This window comes from Venturia canescens, chromosome 2 (genome assembly GCF_019457755.1).
Source record: "Venturia canescens isolate UGA chromosome 2, ASM1945775v1, whole genome shotgun sequence".
Lineage (NCBI taxonomy): Eukaryota > Metazoa > Arthropoda > Insecta > Hymenoptera > Ichneumonidae > Venturia > Venturia canescens.
In genome coordinates this window covers 29,035,331-29,058,856 of record NC_057422.1, presented here as the reverse complement: position 1 = coordinate 29,058,856, position 23,526 = coordinate 29,035,331, and the positions used below count along the sequence as shown (strand labels likewise).

At 33.7% G+C, this 23,526-nt stretch overlaps 2 protein-coding genes across 6 annotated transcripts in view; both read right to left on the bottom strand.

Annotated features, from left to right (window-relative positions):
- The window catches only part of LOC122406617 (solute carrier family 23 member 2), a 1,354,473-nt gene that overhangs the window by 1,305,977 nt on the left and 24,970 nt on the right, over nt 1–23,526 (bottom strand). The window lies entirely within an intron of this gene.
- Nucleotides 20,778–21,368, bottom strand: LOC122406625 (uncharacterized). The gene has a single exon (XM_043412183.1). The coding sequence runs from the start codon at nt 21,366–21,368 to the stop codon at nt 20,778–20,780; it is 591 nt and encodes a 196-aa protein (XP_043268118.1).

Genomic DNA, 23,526 nt, shown 5'->3' with positions numbered 1-23,526 from the left:
CGAGTGCCCTTTGATAGCTGTGTGGTAATAACGAACCGGCCGGGGTTTGATGTTGTGCGGGACAAATGTAACAAACGTTCGCATAGTTAGTGAATAATATAAATAAGGCAAATCAGTGTATCAAAAATAGGTCTGGAAGTTGTAAGGAAAAATGTTCGTCAACCTAAAACGTCAAATTTTCTTTTTGCGATCTGAAATATTATGGTTGATAATTAATAAAACAAGAACACACGGAACTGTTAGTATTTATAATGTGAGAAACTCCAATCGAATAAATGTTTTCTAATTTATTTTTTGTGTCATCATTATTTTTGAATATTCCCATATTTTTTTTCCTATTCAGTTTGGCTCCGCTCTTTCCGATCCTTGTTTTGACTCCATCGGTTTGCAGCGGATCGATACATATTATTAATTGGTTGCTTAATATGTGTCCTATGATTTTCTACTATTTCTTCATGCTGATTGTGGTAACGTGATTCAAGAGGTTTCCATATATGATCATCAATCGCACATTTTGTACATCAGATTCTGAAAACAGTTTCTGGTCTTGATGTAAATGTAGTTATTCTTTTTCCACCTGGTCTGTCGAGTAATAAATTTTGAAACTTGTTCCAAAAAGTCTTTGGATGCTTTTTTTGCTGATAATATAAAAAGTTGAATCTTCGGAATGCGGTAGGCAAACACAAATATGGACAACAATACTTATGAAATGACGTGTATGTTGAGTATTCCTATTTTGCAAACTGCAAATAAGGAATTATTGGTGGAAACATTCATTACGATAAGTGTACAGTTACTCAGTTTTGGATGTGATCAAATGTAATGCTTACCAACATCCCCAGAAACTTACAGAATTTCTGAATGCAATGTGCGCTATGTCATTTTAATGCAACATCATGACTTATGACAACTTTTCATTATAATGCTGTAGATTCGGATCATTGAATAACAGCGAAAATCTGCAAACTATAAAATTTATATAATGTGCCATTCATTTTATTTTTTGACTCGCACCGTAACATAAATATCAAGTGAAAAATTCAGTACAAAAGTCTTCAGTTGCTCATTTATGGATGGATTTGAAATTGCTGTCTTCCAAACTCATTGCGCAGATACAGTGAATCGCAGCAGATACCTGCGAACTTGGAAATTTCTGTGGATAAGTATATGTGCTAAGTATCACCCCCTATCTTTGATTATGGTAATATGGAATGGAACTTTGTTAATCAAGTTTTAAAGTGTTTCTTTTCAAATAGTATTGAAGTTTGTATTACTGCGGTATGGAGCGAATACCTTCAAACTTTGATATTTTTGTGTCGCAGCATGTGTGCCAATTATTTAAATTTTTTACTCCAACCGTAACATGTAATTTCAAAAATTCATCACAAAAGTTTTCAGCTTTACTAATTATCTTAATTTTCCTTTTTCTAAATTCTATGCTAAATTTCTGAATTTCCTAATTTATTTCTAAATTATCCTGAAATGAAATTGTCACAACGTCACAAGGTACAAGGAAAAAAATCGCCAAAGTTCAAAAACAAACCTGTGACGAAATATTTCCAGTTCAATTTTTACGAAAAATAAGTCTTTTTTAGTGGAACCCAACGTTATAAGCCGAAAATCATATCCCGGCCTCCAACCCGCTTTCGACCGTGCCCTTGTGTTCCTGATTGACAAAACATATTAGAGTACAAGTAAAAAAATCGCCAAAGTCCAAGAACAGACCTGTGACGAAATATTTCCAGTTCAATTTTTACGAAAAATAGGTCTTTTTTCGTGGAAACCTACGCTATAAGCCGAAAATCATATCCCGGCCTCCAACCCGCTTGCGGCCGTGCTCTTGGGTTCCTAATTGACAAAACATATTAGAGTACAAGGGAAAAAATCGCCGAAGTCCGAGGACAGACCTGTGACGAAATATGTCCAGTACAATTTTGACGAAAAATAGGTCTTTATTCGTGAAAACCAACGTTATAAGACGAAAATCATAAATAATTCATAGAAATTTAAACTAATATCCTATAGTGAACTGAACATAAATAAGGAACTTTTGAGAAAAAAGACGTGATATCAAACCATAAACTTCCCCTAGGAAAAAAAAGGTTGGGACAAGAACATTGATGGTCCCTCGTTTGTTGATAATTCCATCCATGAAAAAAACTTTAAAACAAAATTTTTATAAAAAATGGGCAAAAAAATTATTTTATAAAAAAAATACAGAACGATTCGAAAAAAATTTCACAAATCTTGAAAAAGCATTATCTTTAAAAAAAACTAAACTGTATCTCTTTTTTAAAGTGTTAAAAGAATCAAATAATAAGTAAAAAATAAAAACCGAAAAATCGCGCTTGAAATCATTTTGGAAACCGATACCTCATTCTTCTTATTTGATTCGAAGGGCTAAATCAACTAAAAAAAATTCCATCTAATTTACGTGCAGCATTAAAATTTATTATATCAATTCGAGGCCAAGTATTTTCTAATAAATTGAAAAAAGTTACCATTTGAGTTACGTGCAGCACTAAAATTTATGATATCAATCGAAGGACAAGTAATTTATGAGTAACTCCAAATTTCAACATTATGGAACTGTTTTAAGAAGCTTTTAAATCCAAAAAAATCACATGCAAGCTAGTCATTTCTTACTCAATGATGGCAGAGACAATCGATTTTTTTCAGACGTTCAGGAGCTTCTGATATTATTCACAATATTCGACGTCGATTGGATCGATAGAAATTATGTTTAAATATGAGTTAAAAGTACTTGTCCGGCCCATCACTTTTCATTTAAATCAAATAAAAATCAATCATAAAAAAACGAAACTGTACGGGAGAATCCGGTCAAAAATTTATTGAAATGCGATTTAGGTTAGTTATGCCGAATGAAATTCGTTCGCTGGAAGAAGTGAGAAGTAAACACTGCCGTCATAGCAATACAAACTGGGGAGTTATTTTGGAAGCTTCAACATATTTAATGTGCAAAATGTTTTTTATTTATCGATGCACAATAGCATCTTTTGTATATTACAGGACAATTTGTTTCCATTCTTATTAAATTAGTGCAATTAAGAGAAAATTACTTGAAGATAACTCTCTAAATTCCCTCTGCATGAATATTTGTGCTCCAACAGTTCTAAAAAAGCCCTGATTTTTATTTAAATATAATAAGTTTAATGGAAAGTGATGGGCCGGACAAGTACTTTTAACTCATATTTAAACATAATTTCTATCGATCCAATCGACGTCGAATATTGTGAATAATATCAGTAGGTCCTGAAAGTCTGAAAAAAATCGATTGTCTCTGCCATCCATTAAACTTATTATATTTAAATAAAAATCAGGGCTTTTTTAGAACTGTTGGAGCACAAATATTCATGCAGAGGGAATTTAGAGAGTTATCTTCAAGTAATTTTCTCTTTATTGCACTAATTTAATAAGAATGGAAACAAATTGTCCTGTAATATACAAAAGATGTTATTGTGCATCGATAAATAAAAAACATTTTGCACATTAAATATGTTGAAGCTTCCAAAATAACTCCCCAGTTTGTATTGCTATGACGGCAGTGTTTACTTCTCACTTCTTCCAGCTAACGAATTTCATTCGGCATAACTAACCTAATCGCATTTCAATAAATTTTTAACCGGATTCTCCCGTACAGTTTCGTTTTTTTATGATTGATTTTTATTTGATTTAAATGAAAAGTGATGGGCCGGACAAGTACTTTTAACTCATATTTAAACATAATTTCTATCGATCCAATCGACGTCGAATATTGTGAATAATATCAGTAGCTCCTGAAAGTCTGAAAAAATCGATTGTCTCTGCCATCATAGAGTAAGAAATGACTAGCTTGCATGTGATTTTTTTGGATTTAAAAGCTTCTTAAAACAGTTCCATAATGTTGAAATTTGGAGTTACTCATAAATTACTTGTCCTTCGATTGATATCATAAATTTTAGTGCTGCACGTAAATTAGATGGAATTTTTTTTAGTTGATTTAGCCCTTCGAATCAAATAAGAAGAATGAGGCATCGGTTTCCAAAATGATTTCAAGCGTGATTTTTCGGTTTTTATTTTTTACTTGTTATTTGATTCTTTTAACACTTTAAAAAAGAGATACAGTGTAGTTTTTTTTAAAGATAATGCTTTTTCAAGATTTGTGAAATTTTTTTCGAATCGTTCTGTATTTTTTTTATAAAATAATTTTTTTGCCCATTTTTTATAAAAATTTTGTTTTAAAGTTTTTTTCATGGATGGTTAAATCTATATGGCCAAGTAAAGAATTTGCATTCAGTTGAGAAACTTTTAGAATACTGACAGTAGAATTTGATATATGAGTACGCTGTATGGAAGCTTGATCAGTGGATGATGTTTCGATTGTATGATTCGGAGCAAGTCAGAAAATCAAATCAAAATCTTCCTCGGAATTAATTGACAGAATCTCAGAGCCGGCAGTTTTTCAAACAAATACTCCACGTGAAGTTGCCCATGAACACGGAGAGAAAAAAATAGTACTGGTTACCAAGCCAGATGGTACTCAATGCTATCCGAAAAAAAAATAAAATTTCAGATTCAACTCAAAATTATGTGGATAGCACTGGTTACTATTCAGATGCTACTCAGTACTATCTCGAATGTTACTCAGTAACATCCAAGATTATACTCCGCCAGATGGCACTGAGTACCATCCAGATAGTAACCAGTGATATGCCACATAGTATACGCTCCTATGTGGCGATGTTACAGAATCGTATCTTACATGCGCATGCGCATATAGTATAGTGTATGCTGTATGTACTGTATAGTGTATGTTGTATGTACAGTATACTGTATGCGTATACGCATGCAAGTACTATGTGGCATATCACTGGTTACTATCTGAACGGTACTCAGTGTCATCTGGCGGTGTATAATCTTGGATGTTACTGAGTAACATCCGAGATAGTACTGAGTCGCATCTGAATAGTTACCAGTGCTATCCATATAGTATTGAGTTGAATCTGAATTTTTTTTTTTTTTGGATAGCACTGAGTACCATCTGGCTTGGTAACCATTACTATTTTTTTCTCTCCGTGAATGCTTCCATCCTCTCTGCTTTGTGATGGTGCGAACATTGCCAAGTAATTTGTGAATATGCAGTGGCAGAAAGTCCTTTATTGTGATGTTATCATCGTTGTTTACAGCGAAAACCTCACGAACGGATAAAAGTTTTTTGTCTCGTTTTGCTATAACCACATGATCCCAAACCGCAGTCGACTTGAAAAAAACCAGCAGAGCGAGTGCCCGGTTTTGAGGCTGAGCACCCAGACTACCCTGTTGTTCCCCGATGGGATTGAGGATTTTTTTATTTAGGCTGCGAACGAGTAGAATGCAGATCAGGGATCCCAAGAGCCATCAGGACCTTTTCGACAAGAGTTCTGTGTGAGTTTTGTAGATTGGCCGGTAAATTTCGAATTACAATCCCAGGTGAGTGTATCTGGGAGTTCAAACTAGCAATCGTAGAGTTAATCACATCAATCATAGATCTGAGCTGAGTATTTTCAGATGAGATGTTATCCGTGCGTGTGTCCAAAGTAGCAACATCAGTTTGTAGAGTGGCGATATTTGATGCCATGTCTTCATGAGAAGCAGTCAAATTTGATACTTCAGAACGAAGTTCAGAGATATCATTTACAACCCCATTTAAAGTGTTCGATAGTGATTCAAATCTGGACGTTATTAAATTCTGAAACGAGGCCAAATTTGAATTAATTTGGTCAGAATTGACCTGAATCATTCTTAGAATCTGTTCCAAAGTAGCAGATGACGTGTGTGGATCTTGTATTTGAGATTCTTGATGTCTAGTCTCTGTCTCAAGCCGACATGGACCACAAACGAAAGTATTAAAAGCTTCGCTGTTGTGAAGATCAAGCTCAAACTCGGTGGATGCACAATTTATGTGAAATGTCCCTTTACAGGCACCCGTGCATATGATGATGTTGTTTTTAGCCAATTTACGGCAAATACCACATTTTCAGTCATGTTTGAAAATGACAAGAGCAGAATTAAATTTCGAATTCAGTAATGAAAAACTGCGATGATAAGGCTCATAGATCACTTAGATCGATAAAGAGGAGGCCTTAAAGACACCAGAGCAACTTTGACGACAATCGGTAAAACAGAGTTCAAAACTTGTCCACAACAGCAGCCAACATTAGTGCGGGTAGAAACCCAAGCAGCTACACATACTGATAACAATCGATGACAGAATCAATAATGATAACATGGATAAACTGACACTAAACTGTCACGCACAAAAATAAAATCACGAATAACTTTTTAAATAACAGCCAATTTCAAATCACAATTATTTGAAAACCACTTCAGATCAATAGCATAATCATAGAAGTTTTGCAATCATAACTGGGTGAATAGCCGATCACACGAAAAAGGCGAGACCACGCTTTCCAGATCAGACCGCACCACCACTGTTTTATAAATAATTAACACTCTGGTACCAATTACGATGCAATAATTATATTACAATGCACATATCACTTAATATTAAACTGTTAAACCGAACACAACAGTACTAGATCAATAAGTATTTTGCAAATTAAACTTTATAGGAGACGGAAAAACAACGACACTTTCTCAAACCCAGAGAAAGAGATATGATATATGATATTTATTATTATGCCTTAGTAGAACTTTTAGGCAAACATTTGTACAATCAGTAATCTATATCTAAAGTCGCGGCAGCAACTCTGAGATAAGTACATTTATATATATGACGAGTTGCTGCCAGAGACTCTTTACCGGAGCGATAGCGTTTCCAATTGTTTTCGAAAATTTTCAAAATTTGTTTATTCAATAATTAATTAATTATAGCATTCCGGAGAAGATTATAAGTTGACATATTTTTTATTTTTTTTTTTCTTTCGATTGCGACCTCTTCGAACTCTGTAGCTTAATGCGTTGAAGAGATATTAATTATTTATATTTTAATTGCATCAAAAAATGGTCTCGGATTTTCGTACACATTTTTGATGTTTATTTGTTTTATTTAGTGACAAATCTGGTGCCCTAATACATTTTATATACCTATATATTGTTTTTCTGGTGCCATAATGCAAGTATATACCTATATATTTTCATGACGTATAACGTATGGTGTGTTGTTTATGCTGATAGATGAAAACCCGACGTGTTACTCGTGTAGTCCAAAAAATAAATGCTCGATGATTTATAAGAAGTTGTTCGATCTATTCTCTGGAAACTTGCTTCAATAATGAGCAATTCATTACTAAAGGTTATAAAAAAAAACTATTTCAAACGTAATGAATAAAAAAAATGAATCTGTTAAATCTTGGTAATGTATGAAAAACATTTGGTTCAAAGGAACAAAAGGTTGTCAAATAAATGCAAAAGGGACGAGTACATCGGATGACGAATAAACAAAATTTTTAACATAATGGTATGTAAAAAAAATTACGAAACCAACTGTGTTTGAATAAAACAATTAAGAAAAGCTTTCACAAATCATGAAAAAACATTATATTAAAAAAAATAAAAATCTGGAATTATTTTGTAAAGGAAAAAAAAAAATCAAATAGAACGTGAAAAATTCATTCTTACGGGAAGTATCCGGAACTTGAGAAAGTTCTAAAACTTGCTTCAAATGAGCAATTCATTACTAAAGGTTATAAAAAAACCATTTCAAACGTAATGAATAAAAAAAATGAATCTGCTAAATCCTGGTAATGTATGAAAAACGTTTGGTGTTCAAATGAACAAAACGTTGTCAAATAAATGCAAGTGACGAGTACATCGGATGGCGAATGAAAAAAATTAAAAACATAATGGTATGTAAAAAAAATTATGAAACCAACTGTAAATAATTTCAACAACACAATTAAGAAAAGCTTTCACAAATCGTGAAAAAAATATTATATTTAGAAGAAATACAAATCCGTAATTATATTGTAAAGGAAAAAAAAATTCAAATAGAACGTGAGAAATTCATTCCTACGGGAAGCATCCGGAACTTGAAAAAGTTCTAGTGAATCAAAAAGTTACCAAAAAATCGCATCAAAGGTAAAAGTCATTTGTTACTCTATGGTGACAGATACTTAGAAGAAAATCGATTCTTCTCAGACTTTCAGGATCCCTTGGTATTCACAATATTCGATGTCGATTTCGTATCGGTACAAATTATGTTTAAATATGTGCTAAAAGTACTTGTCCGGCCCATCACTTTTCATTCAAATAAGAATCAAACTAGACCTTAATTAATGTATTATTTTTATGGAACTAGTATTAACGCTGCCGTTACACGCCCACCTGAATTCGAACATCATCTCATATATGCTCGGCGGCAACTATTTCTTCGCAACAATTCACTCATGTTTTTATGTTGATTTTAACAAAGTGCAATTGTGTATGTGATAATAAAAAAAAACGAGATTATACAGATGAATCCTCTCGAAAATTTATTAAAATGTGATTTATTATCAGTTGAATATCTTCAGTAATTGAATAGGTTAGTTGCTATAACAAATAAAATTCGGTTGAAGAAGGAAATGTGAAGTAAAAATTGCCGTCATTTCAATATAAACTGGAGAGTTAATTTGGAAGCTTGACAATTTTTATCGTCCGAAGGGTATTTTTTCATCAATACACAATAATATCTCTTGTATATTACAGAAAAATTGAATGCAATTAAGTTAAAATCTCTTGGAGATAATTTTCTCAATTCCCTCTGTAGGCATACATATGATCCATCAGATCTAAAAGAGCCCTGATTTTTATTTGAATGAGCAATTTGAATGAAAAGTGATGGGCCGGACAAGTACTTTTAGCACATATTTAAACATAATTTGTACCGATACGAAATCGACATCGAATATTGTGAATACCAAGGGATCCTGAAAGTCTGAGAAGAATCGATTTTCTTCTAAGTATCTGTCACCATAGAGTAACAAATGACTTTTACCTTTGATGCGATTTTTTGGTAACTTTTTGATTCACTAGAACTTTTTCAAGTTCCGGATGCTTCCCGTAGGAATGAATTTCTCACGTTCTATTTGAATTTTTTTTTCCTTTACAATATAATTACGGATTTGTATTTCTTCTAAATATAATATTTTTTTCACGATTTGTGAAAGCTTTTCTTAATTGTGTTGTTGAAATTATTTACAGTTGGTTTCATAATTTTTTTTACATACCATTATGTTTTTAATTTTTTTCATTCGCCATCCGATGTACTCGTCACTTGCATTTATTTGACAATGTTTTGTTCATTTGAACACCAAACGTTTTTCATACATTACCAGGATTTAGCAGATTCATTTTTTTTATTCATTACGTTTGAAATGGTTTTTTTATAACCTTTAGTAATGAATTGCTCATTTGAAGCAAGTTTTAGAACTTTCTCAAGTTCCGGATACTTCCCGTAAGAATGAATTTTTCACGTTCTATTTGATTTTTTTTTTTCCTTTACAAAATAATTCCAGATTTTTATTTTTTTTAATATAATGTTTTTTCATGATTTGTGAAAGCTTTTCTTAATTGTTTTATTCAAACACAGTTGGTTTCGTAATTTTTTTTACATACCATTATGTTAAAAATTTTGTTTATTCGTCATCCGATGTACTCGTCCCTTTTGCATTTATTTGACAACCTTTTGTTCCTTTGAACCAAATGTTTTTCATACATTACCAAGATTTAACAGATTCATTTTTTTTATTCATTACGTTTGAAATAGTTTTTTTTTATAACCTTTAGTAATGAATTGCTCATTATTGAAGCAAGTTTCCAGAGAATAGATCGAACAACTTCTTATAAATCATCGAGCATTTATTTTTTGGACTACACGAGTAACACGTCGGGTTTCACTCATCAGTCGAGGTTACATAAAACATAAATGTACTTGTCTCCAATTTTTTTACAGCACTCATGCTGTTTTCACGGTTTGATTTGACTACTTTTTGTGCACTGTGAACTTGAAAAAAAATCACAGGACATGTTACGACACAACTATTATCGTTAATTCATTTTTTTGTTCGTTCCAAGAAATACACATAACTATTCTTGGCGTTTCTCGGCCAACTTCTTTTTTCGACCTTAGCATAATCAGCAAAAACCCATGACGTACCAGATCTTAACATGTTCGTATAATGCCCTTCAAATACTGTTCGATCATGATAGCACTATTGACTTTATATTTTTCGCCGCAAACAGTAACTACAGCGGATGGAATACCTTTAATACTAAAATCAATCTTTGAAAGTTTCATAGTTTTTTCATCTATAGATAATATTAAAAGTTGAAGAATCAAAACGCCTTGAACAGTTGATAGCGAAGTTTTTGTTAAGAGTGTTCCCATTCCGCCACAAGCATTGCACTGATGACCTTCAATCGGATTCCACTGAGACAAACTATGTTCGATTAATTCCTGTAAAGTAAAAGCTTTTTTAACACGCGGAAAGCTCAAAACTAGTATATTATTTGCTTGTTCATCTGTGGTCGTATATTGACAAGCTTTACATCGAACTTTAATAATCAATTTATGTTCTACAGCATTTTGAAGTAAATCAGATTTTTTGCAGATTCCCATGAAAAATTCAGAAACGTCGTGCTGTTTTTTTTTGAATAAACGATTCTCCTACATATTCTCTTACAACGCATGAACTCACTGATTTATTTCTTTCCACATAAGACCGAAGTAAAAGAGGTATAGGATTTTCTTTTTCCTCCGAAGTTCTGAAAAATTCTTCCCTAAGAGGTTTGCAATTGAAAATACATTGTATAATAGAATTAGCATAACACGAAACACCATCCGTATTGGTTAATCCGTTAATAGACCAGGAGCTCATATTTTTCCATTCACTTGCCGCTGATTGACACTCCATAACATTTTTGGATATAGCCCAAACAAAATCTGGAATTTTGGGAGCCCATTGTTTGGCAAACTTTATGAGGACAAGATCTGTACGAAACTTCTGTCTGAGACGATTGTATTCCCTTATAGCTAACTCATCTGCTTTTACAGAATGGGGATCGAAATTGATTAAATGTAGTCCGTCTAAGGTAGTAACACGAGAAAGACCGACATAAGTCTGTCCACAAGTGAATATAGAATTTCCTGCATTATAATTATTACCTATCAGTGTATTCGGAAAAATTTTTAATTAATAAAATAGATTTTTAGTTTCCCTACCTTGGAAATTTTTTAAAAAATTCCCTGCCTCATTGAAAGAGAAAAATATATCAAATTACGGCTAATAAAAATTCCAGATAACGCGATATTGAAAATCCAACTTACACAGAATTAGTTTTTTTGAAAAATCATTTTATTATACATTAAAGTTGTTTTAAGTACTATACAGCCAAACAAACATGCGCGTGCATATTTTATTTCCAATTTAAATTTTACTTTGTTCGATTAAAAATCATCAATACTTTCGAATAGTCTGTTATGCGGTTACAAATTCAGCGCCATTTTCTAAATTATCAAGAATTCCATCAACGCCCTCATAAATTTCTTCTCCAACCCCATTGACTTCTGAATTAACGAGTCAGAGCAAATTTCAAAATGGACCATATTTTTTACCAAAATACATTAAGCAAACTCGTTTCTGAAAAACACGATGAACCAAGCCACAAGTCCTTAACTTCTTATCAGCAACAACGAGGAAAACTGCAAAAAACGTAAATATATATATATATAAGTGTTTCAAACCATGATTGCAATAATGTCCATCATCGACTAATTCGTAGCGTTAAACTTGGATACTGACTTACCTTGAGAAACACTTGAATCAATGGTTGTGTCTTGGCAAGAGCAACACGAAAAATGACCAAGCAGTTTGGACGGAATTCTCACAGCGAAAATCCAGAAATATTTTTTTTTTTAACTGAAATAGAATACAATTAATCACATAATGATGACTTCGTTTCTCATTCAATTTGATAGAAAACTACAAAAAAATGCATATAAATATACCTGAATCGAAATTTCATTCTCTGTAGTATCGCACCTTCCAGAACTGAAAAGTTCTAACATATTCCCAACGAGTCTGACCCAAGAATCTCATTCCCAGTATCCACTCATTTGAAGCCCTTGGCTCAAGGAATACCTCCATATCAATCACTTGAGATCACGAAATCTGGACAATCAAGACTTTGAGCCATATATTTTCATGGAACGCTTGAGACTGTAAAACCGTGTTGACCAACCAAACTGAGGTCATGGAAAAATCACACCGTGTCCATTTGAATCAAAAGAGTTTTATCAGGAAACACCGCTTCCACTGTAATAAAAAAAAATTTTTATTGCAATTTCATCTTCATCTATACTATTAAACTGAACGAGTTTATAGGGCTTGTGGTTTATATTCTGATTGAGGATCAAATTTTGATACCTTTATCTCAGATTTGCTGGTCCGTAACAAGTTCTGACACTTTAGGAACCTCTACGCTTGGACCATTGCGACAATCTTCAAAACCAAAAATGAAAAGGAACAGCAACAGACCGCTTCCACATTTCATTAGCACTGGAGATAAAAGATTCTGTAATCAGAAAATTACTATTATATTGAAAAATTATTCTACTTACTCAAAAGCATTGTCACCGGAGCCTGCAAGTATACTCACCCGCACTTGATCTTTCTTCATTTTCTTTGCAGATCAACGTTGATCCAAACCTCAAGAAATCTCTATCCGAAAGGAACCAAAATTTTATCTCGGTCTTCTGACTGGCAGTCTTCTAGTATGAAACTTTAACGCTGTTGATTGCAATTTCATCGTCATCTCTACTATTAACTTGTGGTTTAAATTCTGATTGAGGATCAAATTTTGATACCTTTATCTCAGACAACAAAATTTTTGCTGGTCCGTAACAAATTCTGACACTTTAGGAACCCGTGGACTTGGACCATTGCGACAGTCTTCACAACCAAAAATGAAAAGGAACAGCAACAGACCGCTTCCACATTTCATTAGCACTGGAGATAAAAGATTCTGTAATCAGAAAATTACTATTATATTGAAAAATTATTCTACTTACTTAAAAGCATTGTCACCGGAGCCTGCAAGTATACTCACCCGCACTCTATCTTTCTTCATTTTCTTTGCGGATCCAAAAATTTTTGTTGATCCAAAAATTCAGAATACGGACCAACTCAAGAAATCTCTATCCGGAAGGAACCAAAATTTTATTTCGGTCTTCTGACTGGCAGTCTTCTGCGTATGAAACTTTAACTGTTGAAAACACAATCTTGGATTTCGACCTCTATTTCGCTTTTTTTCATCTTTATATTTTTCACCATTTTCACTAAACATTGTCCTGCTTTTAAATAGTCGGTGAATAGTCGGTGAAAACTGTTACATTCGCGATCTTTCTTTTACATCACGGAAATATATAGATATATACTTGTACTACAGAGAACTGTCAAACGCGATCTTTATAACCTCATTCATTTAACAACACACCATACGTCATATCACGAAATATATATAAGTATATACTTGTATTATGGCACCAGAAAAAAAATATATAGGTATATAAAATGTATTATGGCACCAGATTTGTCACTAAAAAAAAACAAATAAACATCAAAAATGTGTGCGAAAATCCGACCCATTTTTTGATGCTATTAAAAAATAAATAATTAATATCTCTTCAACGCGTTAAACTACAGAGTTCGAAGAGGTCGCAATCGAAAGAAAAAAAAAATAAAAAATACGTTAACTTATAATATTCTCTGGAATATTATAGTTAATTAATTATTAAAGAAACAAATTTTGAAAATTTTCGAAAACAATTGGAAACGCTATCGCTCCGGTAAAGAGTCTCTGGCAGCAACTCGTCATGTCATGTTGTTGTTATAAATGTACTTGTCTCAGAGTCGCTGCCGCGACTCTAGATGAGGTTATAAAGATCGCGAATTTGACAGTTCACCGATATCCCGGTCTGTAGCACAAGTATATACCTATATATTTTCGTTATGATATGACGTATGGTATGTTAGAAATGCTAACTAGATAAGGTTATAATGATCGCGAATCTGATAGTTCACCGACACTGTTCCAATTTTTCCGGTTCTGTAGAAAATAGATAAAGGCAGGACAATGTTTTGGTAAAAGTGGTGAAAAAAAGTGAAGAAAAAAAAGAGAAATAAAGGCCGAGGAATTCAACAGTGTTATATGTAATGGAGACAAATCGAAAATTGTCAACAACATTCGGATTGATGGTATAAAATATTTAGAAAGGTTAGAGTTTCTTTCTATATATATCTAGAGACAGGACTAGAGATCAGTCAGGATTCTGAAACATTAGAAAAAAAATCCATGCCTCCGCTCTTTCCCATCAGCTCTCTCTCTCTCTCTCTCTCTCTGATTGTATCATCAGACTTGTCGATGTTTATTATTGGAGAATATAATAAAATAACCTAAAACAGGAATGTCGAAGGAGAGCAAGCGACTACAAAACTATAGAGAGGCAGTATAAACGCATAATCTGTAAACGCATGACAGATTATTCGAAAGTGCTTGATTACAAAATTTTTATTGGCAATTCGAAACTGAGGCAATCAATATTTTTTTTTCGTTTTGCATTGATGGATTTTTTATTCATTAAAAATATTAAATTGATCATTAACGGAGAATTTTAACTTCAATTCCAACAAAGTAAAATTTAAGTTCGAAATAAAATATGTCCGCGTGTGTGTATGTGTGTATATTAGGGTGGTCATTATATTTGGGGTCAAAATTTATTTTGACCTTTCTGCCCCCTAAACCGGTTCGAAATACATAAAAAGTAATGCTGTAATTTTTTCAGATTTTTGAATCAATGCTTAATCCTCGACCACGGGGGTTGAAGTTTTTCGTTTATAATACATGGAGTTTTTCTGCGTTTGTGGTAATGATTTTACTGTGGGCCTCAATCCGTTTGGAAAATCTTGAAATTTTCAGAAATTATTTTTTAATTTTTTAAATTCGGAAAATAGTCACACGTATTTTTTAGATGATTCTCAACAATTTTTGTTGTCAAATTTTTTTGTAAAGTTGAAACTTTTTGAAAAAAAAATTATTCTCCATCGCATAATAAATAGATTCATAATTTTATTCTCAAAAAGTTTCAGCTTTAGAAAAAATGTTACATAACAAAAATTGTTTGAGAATCATCCTAAGAATGCGTGTGAATCTTTTCAGAACTTTTAAAATTTTACAAAACATCGAAATTGAAAAATACAAAAACAGCTAGAAAAATTTAAAAAAAAATCACACGTATTCTTTAGATGATTCTCTATACTTTTTGTTCTGGAACATTTCTTTGTTATGTTGAGCCATTCGAGAAAAAAAATCATGCAAATTTTCATCATGCTGTTTTGCGAAAACCGCCATTTTGCAAAAATTAAGTGAGAAATAGTATTCATCACCAGTGTTCTGGAAAGGTCAGTCATTGAGAACACTTTTGCTGGCGATAGTATGATTATTTGAGTACAGCAACAGTAACGGAAATCGATTTAAAGGGAAAAAAACGTGAAAAATTCTTGACTTTTCAATTCAAAACGCAAAAATAATAAAGATTTTAATTTAATTTTACAAAATAAATGCCATATTCTGAAAGAGCACTCTCAGAAACTTGCTATGTCAGATTTTAAAGATTTTATCTTTTGTTCCTCAGTTAAAACTGATGTGTACTTGAAATTGAGTGTCCAAAATTGTTATTTTGTGCATTAATGGGTTAGTATGGTGATGCTATACAACATTTTGAGGGTAGGAGTATTGGAAATTTTTTCCGTGTAGCAACATGCTTGTGAAGTAATTCCTGAAAATTTCAAGATTTTCCAAACGTATTGAGATCCACAGTAAAATCGTGACCACAAACGCAGAAAAATTCCATGTATTATAAACGAAAAACTTCAACCCCCGTGGTCGAGGGTTAAGCATTGTTTTAAAAATATGGAAAAATTACAGCATTATTTTTTATGTATTTCGAACCGATTTAGGGGGCGGAAACGGTAAAATTTTGATGCCAAATAACGACCACCCTAGTGTGTGTGTGAATATACCTAAACCAACTTGCATGTTCAATAAAACGATTTTTATTTTCAAAAAAACTGATTTGGCTTAAGGAGGTCACCCCCTGTGGGAGCCGCATTTTTTGGGATTTTTCCCCGATGTTTTTGGGGCAAGGATAAAAAATATAGACTTTTGAAATTTGAAGATTTCATTCAATGGTATTAAACTCTATGGTAGAATTTTTCAACTCTCATATTTCGGGTTTATTCGGTGTAAAACTACTTCAAAGGAAACCATCTGCATGGTCTCCACGATTCCGGAGGTTCCGTTTATCTGCGATCAAAAAACCAAGGAGCGTTTTGATTTGTAAAGCAGTGGCTATCGCCTGAACGTACAGAATCATACAGAAATATTTAAAATTAAAGGATTATTGAGCTATGCAATATTTTGGAAAATTTAAATCAGGTGTTTCAAAACGGGCAAATCCTTCAATTTTTCATATTTCTGTATGATTTTGATTCAGGTGATAACCACTGCTTTACAAATCAAAACACTCCTGGTTTTTTGATCTCAGATAAACCGATCCCCCGGAATCGTGGAGACTATGAAGAAACATATGGGTTCCTGTGGAATAGCATTACACCGAGTCTACTAGAGATATCAGAGTTAAAATTTCTACCATAGAGTTGAAATACTATTGAATAAACCCTTCAAATTTCTAAAGTCTATATTTTTTTTCCTTGCCGCAAAAAAATCGCGAAAAAACCCCACAAAATCCGGCTCCCACACGGGGTGACCCTCTTATGTTGTATTTCATTATTCCAATCGGTCAATATTGCGTTATCTGAAAAAAATATTCGAGTGCCTTAGTCGTTGAAATCCTGTCGTTATTTAACGACTTAATCTCAACATTGAAATTGATATATCGTTACAATTTTTTGAATTTCTAAATATATTAGCCGTAATTTGATTAAAAAATTTTTGGTCTCTTTTTTTCGATATCCTTTCGACGAGGCATAAAATAATTTTAATTATAAATTTTTTCAACAAATATCGGTTCGCAAGTACACTCTGATGGGAGATAATCATTACCTAACATGAAGATTTTTCCCATATCCTGTAAAAATTTGTCAAGTTCGTAGTGCACAAAAAGTAGTCAAATCAAATCATAAGTCACAGCACGAATGCTGTTGAAAAATTGGAGACAAGTACATTTATGTTTTATGTCACCTGGACAGTAGTCTCAGTGAGTTATGTGCAGCACTACAATTTATGGCATCAATCGGAGGATAAGTATTTTATTAGTACATTTTATAATACATAATTTTTCACAATATGAAATTGTTCTGAGAAACGTTCAAATCCAAAAAAAAATCGCATCGAAGGTAAAAGTCATTTGTTACTCTATGGTGGCAGAGACTTACTTAGAAGAAAATCGATTCTTCTCAGACTTTCAGGATCCCCTGGTATTCACAATATTCGACGTCGATTTCGTATCGGTACAAATTATGTTTAAATATGTGCTAAAAGTACTTGTCCGGCCCATCACTTTTCATTCAAATTGCTCATTCAAATAAAAATCAAACTAGACGTTAATTTCTGCGTTATTTTTTTGGAACTAGCATTAACGCTGCTACACGCCCACTTGAATTTGGACATCATTCCACATATGCTCGGCGGCAACTATCTCTTCGCAACAATTCATGGCATCGAGTAAACAAAACCATTGCAACGGATAGAGGCTTTACATTCCGATATATGGAAAATTTTTTTTTAAGAAAGGGTATATAGTAATACACTAGGTAATCACTTTTCATCGAATTTCAAGAAATGCCCGTGTCGCACTCATTTTTTAATGTTGATTTCAACAAAGTGCAATTGTGTACGTGACCATAAAAAAACGAAATTGTATAGACGAATCTGCTCGAAAATTTATTGAATTGCGATTTATTATCAGCTGAATATCTTCAGTAATAGAATAGATTAGTTGCTATAACGAATAAAATTCGTTTGAAGAAGAAAACGTGTAGTAAAAATTGCCGTCATTTCAATATAAACTGGGGAGTTAATTTGGAAGCTGGACAATGCTTATCGTGCGAAGGATACTTTTTCATAAATACGCAATAATATCTCTTGGATATTACAGAAAAATTTGTTTGCATTTTTTTATAATGAATGCAATTAAGTTAAAATCTCTTGGAGGTAATTTTTTAAATTCCCTTTGTTTCCCTCTGTACGCATAGATGTGATCCATCAGATCTAGAAGAGCCCTGATTTTTATTTGAATGAGCAATTTGAATGAAAAGTGATGGGCCGGACAAGTACTTATAGCACATATTTAAACATAATTTGTACCGATACGAAATCGACGTCGAATATTGTGAATACCAGGGGATCCTGAAAGTCTGAGAGGAATCGATTTTCTTCTAAGTAAGTCTCTGCCACCATAGAGTAACAAATGACTTTTACCTTCGATGTAATTTCATATTGTGAAAAATTATGTATTATATACTAATAAAATACTTATCCTCCGATTGATGCCATAAATTGTAGTGCTGCACATAACTCAGATGGTAACTTTTTTGATTCACTTGAACTTTCTCAAGTTCCGGGTGCTTCCCGTAAGAATGAATTTCTCACGTCCTATTTGAATTTTTTTTTTCCTTTACAATATAATTACAGATTTGTATTTTTTTTAATATAATATTTTTTCATGATTTGTGAAAGCTTTTCTTAATTGTTTTGTTGAAATTATTTACAGTTGGTTTCGTAATTTTTTTTACATACCATTATGTTTTGAATTTTTTCCACTCGTCATCCGATGTACTCGTCACTTTTGCATTTATTTGACCACGTTTTGTTCCTTTGAACCAAACGTTTTTCACGCATTACCATGATTTAACAGATTCATTTTTTTATTCATTGCGTTTGAAATGGTTTTTTTTTATAACCTTTAGTAATGAATTGCTCATTTGAAGCAAGTTTCGAGAGAACAGATCGAACAACTTCTTATAAATCATCGTGCATTCGCGTTTTTAACTACATGAGTGTCACATAGGGTTTCACTGAGACTACTGTCCAGGTGACATCAAACATAAATGTATATAAAATACCTGAACACTCTTCAATACTTCTACTTTGAGGACACGTCATAAAGATTGCAAAAAATAAATTTAACAAACATTTAATCATTAACATATCCATTTCACATAAAATACACACATTTACGAAACAAAAAAAAATGGTTCAAGTCTCAAACGATCGAAGATATCCTAATAGGGTTAGTATTTGGGGATTATTCTAATTGCATTCGAATTTGTCAGAAAAATGGAATCACCGACGACAATATTGGTTGCCCTCTTACGCGAATGGGTGGAGAGTTGTTCAGATCTAGACGCTTTGTTGGACGCTGTGCGTATTACCATCCACGGATGGAGATGGCTGGCTCCCGTATATCGAGCAACGTCATAATCTTCAACGACGTGGTTGGAAGATTAATGAAAAACGAAGAAGGATATTATTTTGAAAAATTAGATGTGTGACTGTTTCCACATCAAATTCTTTTTTCAATCTTTTTTGAAATGTGTAATAATTCAGTTCATACAAAAATTTATTTTCATATGAAGAATAAATACATTTATTGCAAAAAGTAACGTTCTGTTGACATTGCTTTACATATAATCGTGGTTATTATTTCACATAAGAAATACATCGAGAAAATTTCAATCGATTATTCGTATTTGAATTCAACGTGATTGTACTCCCCGCCGAGATAACGCATCAGGAGTCAGTTCTGATCAGCTGCCGTTTTCATATCCTTCAGAATGTTTTCTTCTTCGGTCAGAATTTTTGCGAACCTTGGAGGTAAAAATACTGCGAAATCATCTTCAACTTCCTGGACTATCCTGAGGCCGTATTTGGTGGTAACTTTACGCAAGTTGGTGACTTTATAATTCTTCTCAAGTTCCAACTCCTTGAGTTTTTTCACTTGTAGAAATGCAGCAAGACAACCAACTTTATAGATTTTTGAGAAATCCATAGTTTTCAAGTTTTTTGTATGAAATCGTGGAAAAAATTAGTTTCACCAGTCGTTCGAGTCTCAAAACGAAATATTCCTCAACTTTTTTGTAAGATAATTAAAATTCGATTTTGTTTCAATTAAGGGGGGATCTCGAATTAAACGGTTCGAAAAATCGATGTTTTGGGGAATTTTTGTAGGGTAAAGAAAAAAGCAAGTCTAGCGAAATTTTCAGATTATTTTATTACATGTCTGAACATGAGAAAACAATTTTTTTTAAAGCAAAATATTAACAGGCAACCGATTTTTATGCACATTCGTGCAGCTGTTGTTTCCAATCGGCGGGACAGATGGAGCTCGTAGTTTTCATCTAAAACAAAAAAACCAAAAACCATTTTAATGTTAATATATTTTTCTTCTATATGAACTAAGAAAAACTAAAAAAATCATGAAATTCGAATGTTTTCTCGGGTTTGAAACAGAAAATGTGCTTTTTGTGAAAAAAAAATCATTTCAACTTGCTAAAAAAATTATTAAGCATTTTTTTTGACAATGTTTTTAGTTCAAATAGAAAACAAAACAATACTGAAGCTAACAAGCTTTGGTTTGTTTTGATTGGTCGGTTAGTTTTTTTGCAATCACGCCCGCCAATTGAGAAAAATCATAAAAACGAAAACTCGAGAAAACGGACTTTAAAGTTTTCGGTCAAGAAAAATGTTATTTTTCGGCTACTTACGGTTATAATACGCTAATCAGCTATCCCTGCGCCATAAAGTAAACCTTCTTCTTCCTCAAAAAACTCGTTTTGATGGAGTTGCTTGAGTCTACGGGCCGTGCGAGCTTCCTTGCTGGAAAAGGACGTACGCCGATTTTCCCTCTCGATTCGTCGTGCGTCGATGTTATCCGCAGACATCTTGCAAATTTGGCCAATTTTTAAATCGAACTGCTGCATAATATTTAAAACTGCAGAATATCCTTCGTTGAACATTCCTGCAGCCATATATGCAGCAATTTCAACGATTTTTTCACCAGAATTGAGATGTATTGGGTTTATGCGCCAGACGGTAGAATTGAAAGATTCGTTCGAATTTTGCGTATGTCTCCCTAAGCATCGTGTCAAAAGTTTATCATTCGCAAGTTCCTCGTAGATTGGACGAATATGTTTCTCCACATTTTCGTCAATCAATCGAGCAGGATGTTTGAAAGACGCAAGAGAATTCGTGACTTCAGCTTTGCGCCATTCACACCAGCTGTCGGCGCCTGACGGACAATTCTTGTGGCGAGGAGATTTATCGCTCGAACAATAGTGATCAAGCGTTGCCATGACAGCTTTTCTCATATCTCCGACAGAATTGATATTTCTCCCGATTGCCAAACCATAATATATTGTCAACTTTTTAATCAGGCTCTCCGTCAACCGCTTTTTACCTCCGAGATTTTCTTCTTTCCTTTTATTTCGGAGTCGAGTACCCATACGCTTTTGTACATGACCCACGAACTCATTTTTAGTAACGGGGCAAGCGTCACCGTATGGATTTATTTTAAGAATACCAGCAAAAGTTTTCGAGTCGCCGTCGCCGATATAATTCATGCACTTCACTCCTAATTTATCAATAGATCGCGTTAACATTTCGACGATTGAATCTACTTCCATCTTCCCTGCTGAACCATCGTGATTTGAGGAGCATGATTCTTTATAATCTTCATACCATTCCTCAAATTCGTCTTCGTCTAACGTTTTTTTCTTCAGGGCACACGAATGGCAATACGCACTTTTAACGATAAGATCGACTACTTTGCCAGAGTAATATGCGATCAGAGTCGTTACACCAAACAATGAAGTAAAGCCACGTTTTTTCCACGATCCATCACCCGAAACTTTCAAACAATCTGGATTTTGCTCATTTTCCACATTTTTTTCTTGCTCTTCTTTTATAGCTTTTTCGCAAACACTTTCGAACGTTGCTTTCGACGCGGAGTATAAATGCTCCACTATGTTGTCGTAAGTTGATTTTGCCAAACCTTGACAAATATCCATTAGTCCACAAAACACATTGATGCCTTCTCGTTCAATACCAAGAAGCCTCAACACAAACACAATTCGTCTATTTATTTCGTAACCGGTGTTTATCAACGGTCCCGAATTGATTTCACGTCGACCGCACATACATGTGAGGACAATTTTGAAACCTAAGCCTCGATGCCCACTCTCTGAGAACGTTATTTTTTGTTTACAAGATCTGCACAATACCATGTCAGATATTGTAAAAAAACACTGCCAGAAATTCAATTATTCGGTAACAATGACCTGGATGAACTGTTATATTTTCGATGCTTGCGGTGGCTAATTCCCTCGCACTGCTACTTTCGCTGCACTCTGAATTATCTGATTCACTTGTGAATCGATTCCCGTGGAATCTGCGTTTTCGTGGCTTCGAAGAACGATCACCACACGATTTTTCACCTTTGGGATAACTGGACATGATATTTCAGCGTTCTGAATGTTTCGAATTAAAATATTCGAAGTAAATATTTCGAATTAGTCTATATAACTTTGTGTGCACGTTCTGAGATAAATAAGGAACACATTTGAACAATAAAAAAAAAATCGATTTTTTGGACCTTCTAATTCAGGATTCCCCTTAAACCTTTAACTTCTTCAATGTTTTTCAATAGTAGCAAATTTCGTAGTCGAAGATCACGTTGTTTTAAATCGGTGCGACTCATTTGACAACTAAGTGCGGAATAAAATTTGACATGCTTAATTCGAGCCTTATATATCCTGCTACATCACTTTGTTTATAGGAATGTTCTAGAAGCTTTTGGAGGTCATCAATGTTAACTCAAATACGCATTTGTTGTAACAGGAGAAATCTGCTTTGAAAATTCCTGTCAACACATTTCGTAGCACGATTCTTTTATTTTCAAGCTGTCATCTCAATCATCAACGCTCGATTATTTTTCGAGCCAATTATTCTCGGAATCCCGTAAACCTACCCCCTCATCATCACCTACTACGTCGAACCCTTCATGACACCACATTTTTCAACGTCGTATCGGATTTCAATCATCGCCGCATTGGAAATATTTTTGTCGAACCAATTCAGTCATCTCAATCATCGCGTCAACCTTGGGCGAATTCCCAGAATCCCTCAATTTTTCCCTCCCCCACTACCCCTCGTCGAACCTTCGATGATGACGTCATCGTCCGAAAATGTCATCCTTCGAGAACATTCTGACCCGCATTACCCCCAGGAGAACGAGTGACCCGCAATAAACATGACGTCATCATCGAACCTTCGAGAACATAACGTCATCGTCAAGGACACGCTGTAATGACGTCATCATCGAACCTTCGAGAACATGACGTCATCGTCAAGGACACGCTGACCCGCATTACCCTGCAATATCCAGAATCCCCCTTGCTTATCTACTATGAAAGAACAATCATGCCTGCGATAGTTTAATATTCAAGTTTTTTATACAATTTTCCCCAG

Coding starts and splice junctions, on each gene's coding strand:
- LOC122406625 (XM_043412183.1), bottom strand. CDS start 21,368: ATGAGAAAAGCTGTCATGGCAACGCTTGATCACTATTGTTCGAGCGAT.